We start from the raw sequence: 14373 nt of genomic DNA on the forward strand, positions 1-14373 counted from the left end.
AACTAAAGCATATTATGAACTAAAACCATATTATTTGGTTGATTAATTTTCAAATTTCTGTCATCTAGATGTATACAGTTTTTAAAACTGAACATACTTCATTTGCTGCCTTTGCCATGTTAAAATTAAATTTCATTTACCATTTCTGCATCCCTTGCAATGCAAAAAAGTCACACATCTACTGCAAAGAGAACTTTGCTTTAATAATACTGCTTTTAAGAAATGAACATGTATGCTTTTAATGCAGACTAACCAGCAATCACATCTATTTTATACTTGCAAAATGCCCCTATTTCTAATGAAATTTAGGCACATTTTTAATACATAAGGATAACTTTACAAAGGTTCATTTCTAGATTACAAAATCTCCCCACACAAAAAAGGGGCATTGCCATTTGCCATATCAGCAATCAAGATAAACCTCACTGATCATCTTGTGGCAAACAACTGAGCAGCCTACCTACTTGAATTTATGAGCTGAGCGGATTGGGAGGTAAGCAGGGTCATTGCTAAATTATTCTCATCAATCCCAAGAAAATCCTTCATAGAGTACACAATATGACTATCCTCTCAGTCACTTTCAGTCTCCAGGGCTCACAAAGGCAGTCACTGGACTCAGGATTTTCTTACTCTCCCAACCAATCCTCTTAATCCCTGCCTAAGCACCCATTGCTCAGTTCCGTTTTTTTCCCTTTGTCCCATCTGTCAAAGCCCTTAAGTCAACAATTCATGCATGAGACTGTAAATTACATATAACAAAGGATTTACTTTCTCCAATCTTCCAATCTTTAGTGTGATTAAATAGATGTTAGCCACTATTACAGAACTAATCCCTCATTCCAATACTACTAAATTTCTATTTTAAAACTCTTGAACTAAGTGCAATAAACATACCTAAAATTCATTAGAATCGGAAGGCAGCAGCACTTTGGTCTGACCAAGATATCAGAAAACTCCTGGACTTTTCCAGAGTCTCAGCTGGCATGCTGCTTCCCTCTATCATCATCTCAATTCAACATTAGTTCTTTCCAGACCCGATACCAAGATATTAATTTTAAAAATAAACTAGTCTTTTGAGGCAAAAAATGCATGTTATGGTACCTATACTATTGCTAACACAAACACTAAGATTCTCTAAATATGATTTAAATTTCAAATTTGGCTTCAAACAGAACAAAAGAAAAATATGTAAGTCTACACAAGTGAAACTACCTTTCATATCTTTTACTGTAAATATTAAGAGAGATGTAAGTTTCAGGCCACTGCACATATTTAGGCTTCAAGAAGTAGTCTCTCAGTAAATGAGGTTGTTAAGATTGAGTCCTATATAGCACAAAGTTTCCAGAATATAGAAATGTGTCAAGCATGAACAAATTTACTTGTTCTAAATTGTTCACACCACAGATACTCTTTCAATTCCATTCACTACTCCAATACACTATCTAGGCATTTTTAGAAGAAAGTTTGCTTCCATAAAATTGTTTTTGAAGTCTGAGTACTTATAATTTTATTCGTTATTAAAAGACTCATGTACTGTCAAAGTCATGAGTACTGATGATAACAAGTGTACTCTCTATTATCTTGTAAAGAAAAACCAGCAAGAGTTAACCAGCATGGGTTCATTAGAGTGCCATCATGTGATATTTCTGAACCGGATGGTTTTCTGAACTGCCCTGCCAAACAATGCAGTTTTTATTATTTTAGGTTTAGATGACTGACCAATAAGAATGGAGCTTCTGGCTAGATCCTACTTCCATTTTCCCTAAACCCAAGAAGTTTTTAAGAAGGCACAATCATGAAAATTATTTTATTTGGGAGCAATATAGTGTATTTTCACAAAACACTAGAAACTAAGTTTTGTGGTGACCTACACATTGTTTAAAATCACATACAGGTATTATATGTATCCAGTTCATAATTTTCTTTTGAATAGACATGTTGCACTTCTCTTCATTGTTCTTGTTTTAACCAAATAACATACCACTTTCTGTTTTTAAACTTCTACTCTCCTCAAATCTTCCTTTGATGACTAGTTGGGTTTTATTACAGTACATAACCCATTAAAATGAAGATACTCCCTTCCCACTTTCCAGTAAAAAGAATTTTACAATCAGTTCTCCTTACTACATGACAGCTTTTCACCCAAATATTTCAACCATTTATGCAACTTTTTTTTACCAACGTAAAACGGATAGTAATCTCATCACATAATCAGATTGCCAGACTGTTTAACAACCCAACTGATTTACATCGTGACACTGCGAGCTGGTCTATACTTTTAGTCACTAGAGTGCCTAAGCCACTTTTGAAAATGAGATTTAGGTGCTTTAAGATTTTACCCTATTTCAGTATACTAATCACTGGCACATGACCCTGGGACACGTTTTACATTCAGCAGTCAAAACACATGGTACAACCACATGACTCATTAAAGTTAAACCCAATCCAACCAAATCCAATCCCAAATATTTTACTAATACACACTATAGAAAGACATATTACAACTTGATTCATTAATGTCATATTCCTGGACCAGCTAGCCTTGAAAGGTGAATAATATATTGACACCATGCACACTTCTTTTGATTTGATTTATGAAAGACCAATGCATTACTCACTATATCATGATGTTTCCAATTGGGGCCCACTTTTTGTTAGGAAGATGGGACTTTACCTTAAAGGAATGCTCATGATAATTTTCATGCAAGGTTATGAGTGCAGTTTTAGAACAGAGCCACAGGTTTAAAAAACAAACAAAAACTTACATGTTTTTCACTTTGATGGCTTCCTCAAGACAACCCTCAGCCAGCAATGCTTTTATAAGAGTGGAATAAACAGAGGGAGGAAACATAATATCCTTCTTTTGTGCTTCCAGTAAAATATTGTATGCCTCTACAAAGAGAATAAAAAAAAACAATTGAGATGTCACATTGCATTGAAGTGGCATATAAAGAGCATTCACATCTCTTTTTATTTAAAAAGACTGCATCTTAAACATAAATCTATTCCTCCTTTTCTTAAATCTTTTAGTCTAAAGCTATATTTTAGAAAATTGTTGGTTTGCCCAGGTTTGAATGAATGCTCCTATCCACGGAGCCAAAAGTTGTAGGGTTTTTAAAATGTATATATATATATAAAACTGTTGTTTCTTCTAAAATCCAGGTGTTAAGTTACATTTCTTCCCACCCTCAAAAAAACACTGAGTCAGATAAGCTAACTCCAAAAAAGTGTTTGAATTTCCTTCCCATAGTTCATTTAAAATAAAAACCTCCATCATACTTCTGTTCATGAGAAAAGGAGAACTAATGATTTTTGAAGCAACACCTAATTCTGGGGTAGATGGTTACAATGTTTGGCGCATCATCACAACAGCATTCAGCAAATATAGGCAGTGATTCCAGTATTGGGAGATCAAACTGTTTGGCTACGACAAGATTTATATAAAAACATACAATTTACAAATATACAGATATTTAACAAGTAAACTAAGCGGCATTTGTTTGACTGATTAGCAGTTTTATTTCACATATTCACAATAACTGTCAGTGTATGAAAAGACGTTACCAAAAAAAAAAAAAAAGGCAAAAAAGATAACCACACTTTTCAATCATTTACTTTTTGAAACAAGATTATGCAGCTGTAAACATTTGGCTCATACCTTTGGCGTGAAGGGGAAAATAATTTGTATTTGAATTTTAACCTCAAAGGAAATACAATATGAACAAATGAAACTTCAGGGCACACCCTGGCAGACAAATTTTCAACACACATTCTCAAGACTGAAAGTGTTACTGTACCATCTTGTCTGAACCATGGTCTGACTTGAGTTTAAGGGCATGTCTACCCAGCAAAAGCTGTGCATGGGCTTGCCTATCCAAGCTAGCTTGAATCTAGTTAGTGTGGGTAACAATAGTATTGAAGACAGGGCAGCGCAGGCTTCAGAATGAGCTAGAAAGCAGATTATGTGTCCAAGGCCTATGCTGGGCTTGTACTATCTACGCTGAAGCTGTACTGTACTTCACTGCTATTGTTACCTGTGCTAGTCGGATTCAGGCTAGCTCAGGTAGGCTGGCCTGTGCACAATTTTTCCTGTGTAGACATACTCTAAGAGTATATATTGGGACTTTTAAAAAAAATATGTATTCATATATGCATGAATGTGTGTCTATTTAAACAGGTATGCACAAATTGTGACTGTGTAGTATATTGTAAGAATACTGCCGTATAGTTATCTAACATCTTTACACAGATTACATAGCACATGTATATCAACACAGATATAAAAGAAGATCTTATGGCAAAAATTAAAACAGCCACTGTGTTTGTTGTTCTGACATAAGTCTGAAATAACATTACTTAATTACATCACCACTCTCTGGATCAATACTCAAATAAAAGGAGAGGGGAAAAAATAGTCAAGTAGCATGTGGTAGGATTTTAAAATAATCTAACTGGCCAGACATACTGTGCTTCCTGTCACAATTTTCAGAGTTCTCTTGCCCACTACTGTGTCAAACAAATTTTAATTGCTAGCATTTACAGAAAGTGTTCACTTCACTGAAAAGTTTGTGGAATTTTTTTTTTCCAATAAACTTTTTAAACTGCGAAAGTGACTAAATCACCACTAGACCAGTAAATATCATTCCATGAAATAAGTTTGCTTACATATGATAATGAAGAATCATTCAATACACAAGTGCAACAAACTCTGACTAGCATTTGAAAACTCTTACGAGCACATTCTTGCATTGAGCAGCTCTGGCACACACCAGAAGAGGGTATCTACTTTTCCTCTGCTTTACTTCAAGTACAATGGTTGTGTTTACAGTACAGTTGCTAACTATAAATGTCACTGTAATGCAAACAAAACAGTTAACTGTGCTTTTCCTTATGCTATTTGATTCAAGGCAAAAGAAATTCAGACTCCTTCATTCAACCAACTGGCACTGCAGGTGGGTTTTTGCACAGTAAAGTTCTGAACCGGAAACTACTAAAAGAATGCTCCCCACTTTCCCAAGATTTCTATGGCAAATCATAAATGCAAACACTCACTCCAGGATCTATTTTCCTCATCACAAAAAATTATGGTTTGGCAAGAGGAGTTTTAAAGGTTAATCATGTGAACAAAACAAACAAACAAACATACGAATTATTCAAATACCAAACAAGAATTTAAAGTGAGCAGAGTAAAAAAAAAAAGTTTAATCTCTTTTTCTTCAATCTGAATTAATTCAAGAATATGATGCAAATATGCTTGCTTTTACTGTCAAATTCAAACCTTTTGAATGAGATGTTAGATGCACCATAAGATCTTTTGTTGCCTAAAAGTGGTTGCCAAAAGGTATTAAATGTACATGCAATAGATTATGGATAAACTCCTGGCCCCACTGAAGTAGAGTTGCCATGTGTCGAAAAGGGACCCTAGTGGCTCAACTCAGCGCTGCTGATTGGGCCGTTAAAAGTCCGGTTGGCAGTGTAATGGGGCTAAGGCAGGCTTCCTGTCTGCCATGGCTCTGCACGGCTCCCAGAAGCAGTGGAATGTCCCTCCTCCGGCTCCTAGGCATAGGGGCAGTCAGGGAGCTTCGGCACGGTGCCTCTGCTGGTGCTGCAAGCGCCAGCTCTGCAATTCCCATTGGCTGAGAACTGTGCACCTTGCAATGCTGTTGGGCCACCTGGCCGCGCAGCAGGACATGCTCCTGCTTCCAGGAGCTGCTTGAGGTAAGCGCCGCCTGGAGCTTGCACCCCTGCCCCCCCTCCCCTGCCCCAATCCTCCATTAGGGAGGGAGGTCTCGTGCCTAGCCCCACTACCCTGCCACAGGGTGGAAGCCCTGAGCCCCAACTAGCGCATCCCGGCTCTCGAACTTCTGAAGGTTGTCATATGCAGCTTGGAGGGTTAGTAAGTTTGGCCATCTCTGCTATAATATTTTATTTTTTTCCTTCTAAATGGCAAAATATTTCATAACTGTCTCCACCACCTACCTTTTGAAAATAAACTGGCATTATCTTACATCAACTCCACTTGAGTTGCATGTCTGAAGCTGACTAAAGGGCTCTCAAATGGAGACCATACCCCCAAACAGGGATTATTAGTTTACTATTTCTCAAATCGCCATCTTTTTGTGAGAAGCTGTACTCAAATATATGAGCATTCAAAAGAGTTTCTGGCAGAAAAATCATATCATGTTGTATTACCACTTTAAGAGAGAGCTGTTAGAAATGTGACAACTTGCCAACATAAAATCTCAATTCTCACAACACAGTCACATTTGGTTCAGCAATTTCCACTGCTTGGACACATGCACACACTACCCAAAAGGCCAACTTATAACAATGCATAATCAAGTCAGTAAAATGAAAATATTGTTTTTCATAAATAAAAAACCTCAAAGAATGTTTAAAACAGCACCCTGCCAAGGAATTAATCTAATTTTATAACTAATATTCTAAACTGATTAAGTTCACTTTCTTCTAATAAAAACGTTGCATTGATACAAAATTTATTACAATATCCTATTGTATTCATATCAAAATGACACTACATTGTTTACATAAAGCTGACAAGTTAATTTTTCTAGGATTTCAGACACATGCATGCAGCACATTTCACAGTATTTTCAGCACAATATTTTCCTACAAAATTTTCATTCTTAATATCTGGTAGGTCTGGATCATCTATCAGGATCACTACAGAATGTAACTGTAGGATGTGCAATATCAATCTATCAGTAAATTCAGTCTCAAGGTGTCAGAGCTATCAGTAATAACTGGTGCAGTTTTTTGTTTGTTTAACTTTAAATCTTAGAAATTACTCAGGAAATTACTTTGGTATTCAAACCATATTCATAAATAGGTGTAAAATGTTTATGATTTTGTTTCCCTCCCTACTTCAATCCTATCATTTATGATATTCAAGGACATTAAATCAATATTACCTAGTCCTCAACACTTCCCAAAGAAAAATTAATTAGTTCTGTTTTCAGAACCAGATCCTTCTAAGGTACATCCATTTTCAAGCCTGCCTTTTGATCCCCCAAATTTACTGGTATGAAAATTAACATTCTGAGGAAGCTCTTAAATCTGTCATAATACAGAGATTACCATTAAAGTGATATGCATACAAAATATGAGCGTGCATCTACTATATATGATATATGCTTACATATGCATACACAGTACATGCAGACTTATGCATAATCCCTCAATCAGGGCTCCCAGAGTCTGATGGTGCTTTAACACCAGTTTCTCTAGTAACAGCAAAACAATTCTGGGGCAGATTATAGTGTATGCTGTCTCACTTCTGAGACACTGAAAAGGCGTAGGTGTCTGCAGTTCCAGCCTGCACAGCTTAATGCTGGCATAGACCTCCAAGAGAACAATCATCCAACAAATTATACACTAAATGGAGCTGGCATCTTTCACCCAACCAATTCGATTTTCTAATCAGTCCCTGTGTCAGATGACTACCAGTTGTGTGTTTAGGCAACGAAAAGAAGGAATGCAAATGGTCCTCAAAAACTAAGGCCCAATCACCCCTCTGCCTTAATGACTGACAACCCTGTATCATGCACGTTTTCCCTGAAGAGCATGGAAGAGGATGAAAAGGAGAGGGCCAGTTTGGTTTCACTGTCCCCACGGCTTGGGATTCTTCAGACACGCCTCTGAAGGGAATGTTAGGGATGGAATAACTATACTTAGTTCCATTCCTCATTTCCGCATATGGAAACAGATATCCAAGCATAAATTAATGCTGCTTTGCAGCAGAGAATGGGTTTTTGCATAGGTGGGAAATATACCTGTCTACTGGCAGCACCAATACTGGAAAGAAGGAAGTATAAGATCAGCTGTGGGGGAGGGAAGGGAGAGAGAACCCTCCATGGGACTAGGAATTTCCATCCCTGCAGATCATTATGATAGGGAAACTGCTCCTTTGGCTTTCTCTCTTGTCAGGTACTTCTGTAGAAGGGTACAATTTACCCTTACGACAGAGGCGAAGCATTGTTTTTTTAAAATGCTATGACATATCACTACTAATATATGGGGATAGGAGGGAGAAATCTGTGTCTCCCTCGTCTTACTCCCACTCCAGCTAACAAAGTCTTATTTTCATCTAAGAAGAGAACTCTTTTACATGAAAAGAGGAAATATGTTTCTCCCCAGCATACTGAAACATCCTTTTCGAAATGTTAAGGGAAAGTCAGAGAAAAAATTTCAGAGATTACACAAAAAGACATTTCTCTAGGAGCAAGGTTAAAATGGAATCTTAAATTATTTTAGCAAACATTTTCATCTTGCCAGCATCTTTAAAAATTGTCTATGAATCTTCATTACTGGCTCTATCTCTGCTTTGATGGAGGTAATTTCTGTTTTAACATTCTCCTTTAAAAAAAAAAAAAGATACAAGTTGAATAATATTTTAGAAACGCTTTCTAACTCACTTCTGGAACATTCTGAGGCCCAGTGATAGGCCTTTTATGTTTGTGATGTGGCAGACTGAGGTTTGATTCCTAAGTGCCTGATCCTGCAAAGCAACGAGCATTGTAGAGGAATGCTGAATTTAGAAGTTTTACGTAAATACAAAAATAATAATGATGACGATGCATTCCAGGTGAGTGCTGTAGAAGAAATGCCCTCAGAACTAGGGAAGTGGAAGGTATTGCACTGGAGTGTAAATGACCACTCGTCATGCTTAATAACAAAAATGCACATCCATTCTCAGTTGTACCGATAAACTAAAATTCATTGTTGGATATAGATAAGAAGAATGCTCAGACTCCGATTAACTAAAATGCCACAAAACTGAATATATGTTCTCTACCTTTAAAGTAAAAGAAATGTCTTAACTTTATATCACACATTGGTTTTAACTGGGGTGGTTTGTTATCAATTAAAATGGCAGTTGCTTAAGGTGATTTACTTACAGTCAGTATGTTGGAGGTTAAAAGTGTTCTTAGTTCTAACTAAATGGGGGAAATGGAAAAAAAAAAAAGACTTCAAAGAACTCTATGTAGGAATCTGTGATTTTACAGGGCTTATTTTGTTTACAGCCAAGAGACAGATGTGATCTTTTTTCAGTGGCAAGTTATCTTGCAGCATTACAGTGAAATGGGTTCAAAGACTTTCGGGCCAGAAGGGATCACTGTGATAACCTAGTCCAACTTCCAGCATAACATAGGCCAAATAATCTCACCTATTAACTTCTGCATTAAGACCACAATTACTGTTTGAACTATAGCTAGGGCCTTACCAAATTCACAGCTGTGAAAAACACACCACAGACCATGAAATTTGGTCTTTTGTGTATTTTACCCTAGACTATAGAGACGTCACCAGCTTTTTTCAAACTGGGGTTCTGACTGAAAAGGGGGTCATGGAAGGGTAGCAAGGTTATTGTAGCAGTGGTTGTGGTATTGCCACCCTTGGGTGGCTGGAGAGTGATGGTTGCTGTCCAGGCACCCAGCTCTCAAGGCAGTGCCCCGCCAGCAGCAGCGCAGAATTAAGAGTGGCAATACCATACTATTCTATCCTTACTGCTGCTGGTGGCAGCGCTGCCTTCAGACCTGGGCTCCCGCCAGCAGCCACTGCTCTCCGGCTGCCAGTAGTAGCGCAGAAATAAGGGTGGGAATACCGTGACCCCACTACAATAACCTTGCACCACCCCTCCACTCCCCCTCCTCCCACCGCCTTTTGTGACAGGACACTTATAGTTACAACATGGTGAAATATCTGAAATCATGAAATTTATGATTTTTAAAATACTATAGCTATGAAATTGACCAAACTGGACCATGAATGTGGCAGGGCTCTAACTATAACTTATCTTTTAAAAAGACATCTCAAATTGATTTATAGACTTAAGTGGTGGAGATTTTTCAAAGTTTTTCTAGTTACTCTCACTGTTAAAAACTTGCACTTTATTTTCTAGTCTGAATTTGTCTAGATTCAGCTTCAAGCTAGTGCATCTCATTGTGCTTTTTGCTGCTATATGGAAAAGCTGTCAACTATCAAATCTCTTCCTCAAGTAGGTACTTGTACACCATGATCATATCACCTTTTTACCTTCTCTTGGATAAACTAAACAGACTGTGCTCTTTAAATCTCTGACTGTAAGGCATGTTTTCCAGATCTCAAATTATTCTTGTCGCTCTTTTGAACACTTTCAATTTTTCCAACATTTTTTTCAAAGTGTGAACACCAGAAATGGTCACCATAGTCCAGTAATGGCCTCACCAATGCTGTATACACACATACTACTGCCTCCCTACTCATACTTGGTATTTCATTGCTTCTGCATCCCAGGACTAGATATAGAATATATGAAAATGAAAAACCTACAATAACACAATGTGTTCAACTGGTTACTGATAAAAAGTATAGGACAGGATAATTTCTTTTAAAATAAACCTACATGTTTGGACAGCTATCAGTGCTGAGTGGCCTCACAGTGGTCTTTAACACTGATCTCGACAGAAATTATTACCCATTGATATTCGATCAATGCAACTCACAAAACTCAGAAATGAAAGTTACACAAAGGATACTGCAGAACAACTGGATGCTGCACCCAGCACACACTTGCCTGGAAGAGATTCCAAAAATACTATTGCAATTTTAAACCCTGCATTCTAGACTCAGGTATTGCATTAGGTTTTTGAGAGTACTGGTTACTTTTGTTGATTAATAGAACCTTGCTTTTTTAAAGCCAAAGAAAAAAAAGACATGTTTTCAGTTTACCTTGGACACTGCCCTTCTTGCAGAGCATCAACACTTTCTTCTCAGGGTTATTTTCTGAAACAGGAGCTGATACTACATGGTCTTCATACCAAATCTTTAAAACAAAGTAATGGTTTAATAAAAAACATACAACATGAAGAGAGACATGAAAAAAAAGCATGATTCAAACAAAAAGAACACAATGTAAAGTTAAACACAAATTACCTCAGGCACATCAAATGGTACTTCTTGACCATTGTTCTTAAGAGTATCAGCCAATAACCTTAAAGTTGTCTCGCGAGGAATAACATTTTCTTCCTGCATTTTAGTCCAAGTGGCATCAGCTTTTCGCCAGTCATTACTGATCTCTGAAAGACAAGATTCAGTCTTCACATCTAATACATATCCAGATACTAATCCTACATTTTCAGTGAAAAGCTGTATACTGAAAAAGTAAGCAAAATCAAAAATTAAATATATAAGATAGTTCTGTTATTTTTAGAAACACCAGAATGAGAAGAGTAATGGGTGTCGACGGGAGAGCGTCCCCCCTCGACATAGTGTAGTGTGGACCCCACGGTAAGCAGATCTAAGGTATGTCGACTTGAGTTATGCTACTAACATAACTCAAATTGAGTAGCTTAGATCAACTTTCCCCCGTAGCGTAGACCTGCCTTAAGTGTTTGAAGCACCCAGGCCTTAGATTTTAGCCACGAAAAACTGGGAAACTTCACAAGTGACAAAAGGTTAGGAACCAGGAACATGCTATTTCTCTTTAAGGCAAATATTGACATAAAATGACTTCTTGATTTCTAATCATTTTTGAACTTCCACATTCAGCTCCTTTTTGTTTACAGAATATAGTTCCCAAAATAACTCTTAAAATACTTGTCTGGAAATGTCACATCAAGGTTGGATAATTATGCTGATATAAATGCAAATGTTTCATGAGCTTCTGAGACCCTGCACCAGTTTTTGTAACTTTTTAATCACATTCCCACATATTAAAAAATGTTCTTTTTCACTGTTGCAACACACAGAAAATATTGGAAACTGAGTATACACAGGAACACAAACTGACCACACAAAAAGTTCTTACATGCATAAAGTAAGCAAACCGAAAAGAAACAACAGTATGTAAAGTAGGTTCTGAGAGAAGTGTGATTTTTACATTGATGTTTTCCCTTTAATCTCCACTACAAATTCTGAGGTGCTAATCATTTCTCTGAAGACTATCTGACAAACAGTTCTCTGAAGAATTTGCTATATTTAAAATTTGGTGCAGATTCCAATGCATAAAAAACAACTTTGTTCAGAGAACTTTTAAACTCTCTCATAGGAACTTCTAAGCTACTTGAGGTCTTGTTGAGGTCCCCCCAAAGGAATTTAGAAGCTTTGAAGCTGCTATGTCAGTAAATTAAGAAAGAGCTCCTTAAGAAGACATGCATATCTGTAGAGACCCAAAGCAACTCTCAGAGGTTCACATTCTCAAAAAAGGAACAAATCCAAAATTTTTCTACCTCACTTATAGTCCTGTGCAATTGCTCTCATTCGGCACAGGGAATGAGTGTCTAGCATTTTTACATGACTATACAAAAATGTTAGCACATTCAAATGGAAAAAAAAATCCCTTTTTCTCTAAATCCCACTTCTTAAAAAAACAAAACAAAGTTAATTACCGATATATGAACTGTGGTTCTTCAAGATGGTGTCAGCAGTGTGTGGATCCCACTTTAGGTATGCCTGCACCTCATGTGTGGGAAACTGGTATAGAAGTATGTTGGGCTATGTCTGTCATCCTGTTTGCTCTGGCGAGGGCATAAAAAGGCACAAAAGCCACAGTTCCCTAACTAATGCAGAATATCAGATGTGGAGGACTCTGAAAAGTGGGGATGGGGAGAGGGTCATGGAATCCACACTGATAACATTGCAAAGAACCTCGGTTATTGTAAGGTATGTAATGTTCTTTCTTGAGTACGAGTTAGTGTGGATCTCACTGTAGGTGACTGATAAGTAGTGTCCAACCTGGAAGGTGGGACTGAGGAGTCTTGATTTAACTCAACAATGATTGCAATATTGCTCTTCTGAAATTGGCATCTAACCTTTCAACTAGATCAAAGGCATAGTACTTAAAGAAAGTCAGGAGGCTAAAGTTTCCAGATATGGGTACGTTCCTAAAGCAGAGTAGCTGTAGCTTGCGCTCTAGTGGAGTAAGCCTTAATATGTGGAAGGAAAGATACATCAGCCATTTGGTAGCAGGCCGATATGCACAGCGTGATTTGTTTTAATATTCTCTCAAAGGAGAGGGCTTACTCCTTCGAAGCACCAAAGATAGCCATGAAGAGACAAGAAGACAGAATAAGCCCTTCAGACTATCAATGTAGTATAAGGCTCCTGAAACATTCAGCATGTGGAGTTTTTCTTCTCTGGAACAGAACAAGGTTTAGGGAAGAACAAGAATAAACTGAAGGACTGGTTCAATGAAATTTCAATACCACTTTAGGAATAAACTTCAGATAAGGTCTCAACACCACCATATCTCTGTGGAATACTGTATGGGGAGCGAGGGGGTTAGAACTTGGTGATAACCGACCCTTCTAGCCTATGTGATGATGACTAAGAGAGCCCACCTTGAGGGTAAGATAGTGCAAGCACCATTCTGAAAGTGGCTTGAGAGAAAGTTATAGGAGGTTTGACAGGTGGACAAGTATGCAATAATCCTTTCAGGAATCTAGATGCTGAGGGATGTGAGAAGACTGAACAAGTGGAAAATATGTAGACTGCTGCAAGGATGGAACTGAATGAATGAGAAATTTCTTACCTTATAATTTTCTGCTAGCAGCTTCTCTCCTCATTCATCACTAACAAGTTAGCCCCCCACCCCTCCATGTAATTTGGAGGCAGTCCAGTGTTGTTGCCAGAGGCTCCAGCTTAGGCCACCAGAAGAGTTTTTCCAAAGCTTAAGAAACCCTTCAGCAACCAATTATTAGCATTAATATATTAATTAACCTTAAGTCAGTTATACCCAAGTCTCCCTTTAGAGATAAACATCGATTTGTATTCTGATCATTTACCAGACTACTAGGGTGGGTTGAATGAGGTGAGAAGCTGTTAACAAATAAGAAATTTCTTACCTGATAATTTCTTTGTTAGCAGCCTCTCCCCTCATTCGCCACTAATGGGAAGTAGTAATTAGTGAATCACAGAAATGGGAGAGGGGAATGATAAGAAGAGCTTAGTTATTGTTATAGTAGAAAAATCGGCAGGAATTGAAAGTCTTGCCCTCTTCCCCCAATAAAACAAGAACTTTATAAACTGAGAATGACTCTGCAGAGGAATAGAAACTTACTTTATAAATATTCCTCAAGTGAGACTCATACTTTTTCCCCAATGCCCCCAGGGACTTTTGTGAATAGTTTTTCAGGTGCCTAAGATGCCACCTGGTGCAGCATTTTAACATCTTGCCTGCAGCAACTTTGTGGCCCTAAGGCTTTGGCACTTATGAGGTATGAAATGAACAGGCTACAACTGGTGTGCATGCTCCATTTACTGGACTAGGACCAGGGCCAGCTCTACTGTTTTTGCTGCCCCAAGCAGCGCGTCGAATTGCCGCCGCAGACAGCAGGGGCAGTCCGTGTGCTGTTAGGGCGGCATGCGCGTTTC

General features: G+C 37.8%; 1 protein-coding gene across 2 annotated transcripts in view; it reads right to left on the reverse strand.

Moving 5' to 3' along the window:
* Positions 1–14373, reverse strand: part of LRPPRC (leucine rich pentatricopeptide repeat containing) — a 161141-nt gene that overhangs the window by 19863 nt on the left and 126905 nt on the right. For both annotated transcript variants that reach the window (XM_039529687.1, XM_039529688.1), the window contains exons 28-30: positions 10936–11078; positions 10732–10825; positions 2766–2892 (exon numbers count right to left, since the gene is read on the reverse strand). In XM_039529687.1, the coding sequence (XP_039385621.1) occupies positions 2766–2892; positions 10732–10825; positions 10936–11078 (364 nt within the window). The remainder of the gene's footprint in view (positions 1–2765; positions 2893–10731; positions 10826–10935; positions 11079–14373) is intronic.

This window comes from Mauremys reevesii, linkage group 3 (genome assembly GCF_016161935.1).
Source record: "Mauremys reevesii isolate NIE-2019 linkage group 3, ASM1616193v1, whole genome shotgun sequence".
Taxonomy (NCBI): Eukaryota; Metazoa; Chordata; order Testudines; family Geoemydidae; genus Mauremys; species Mauremys reevesii.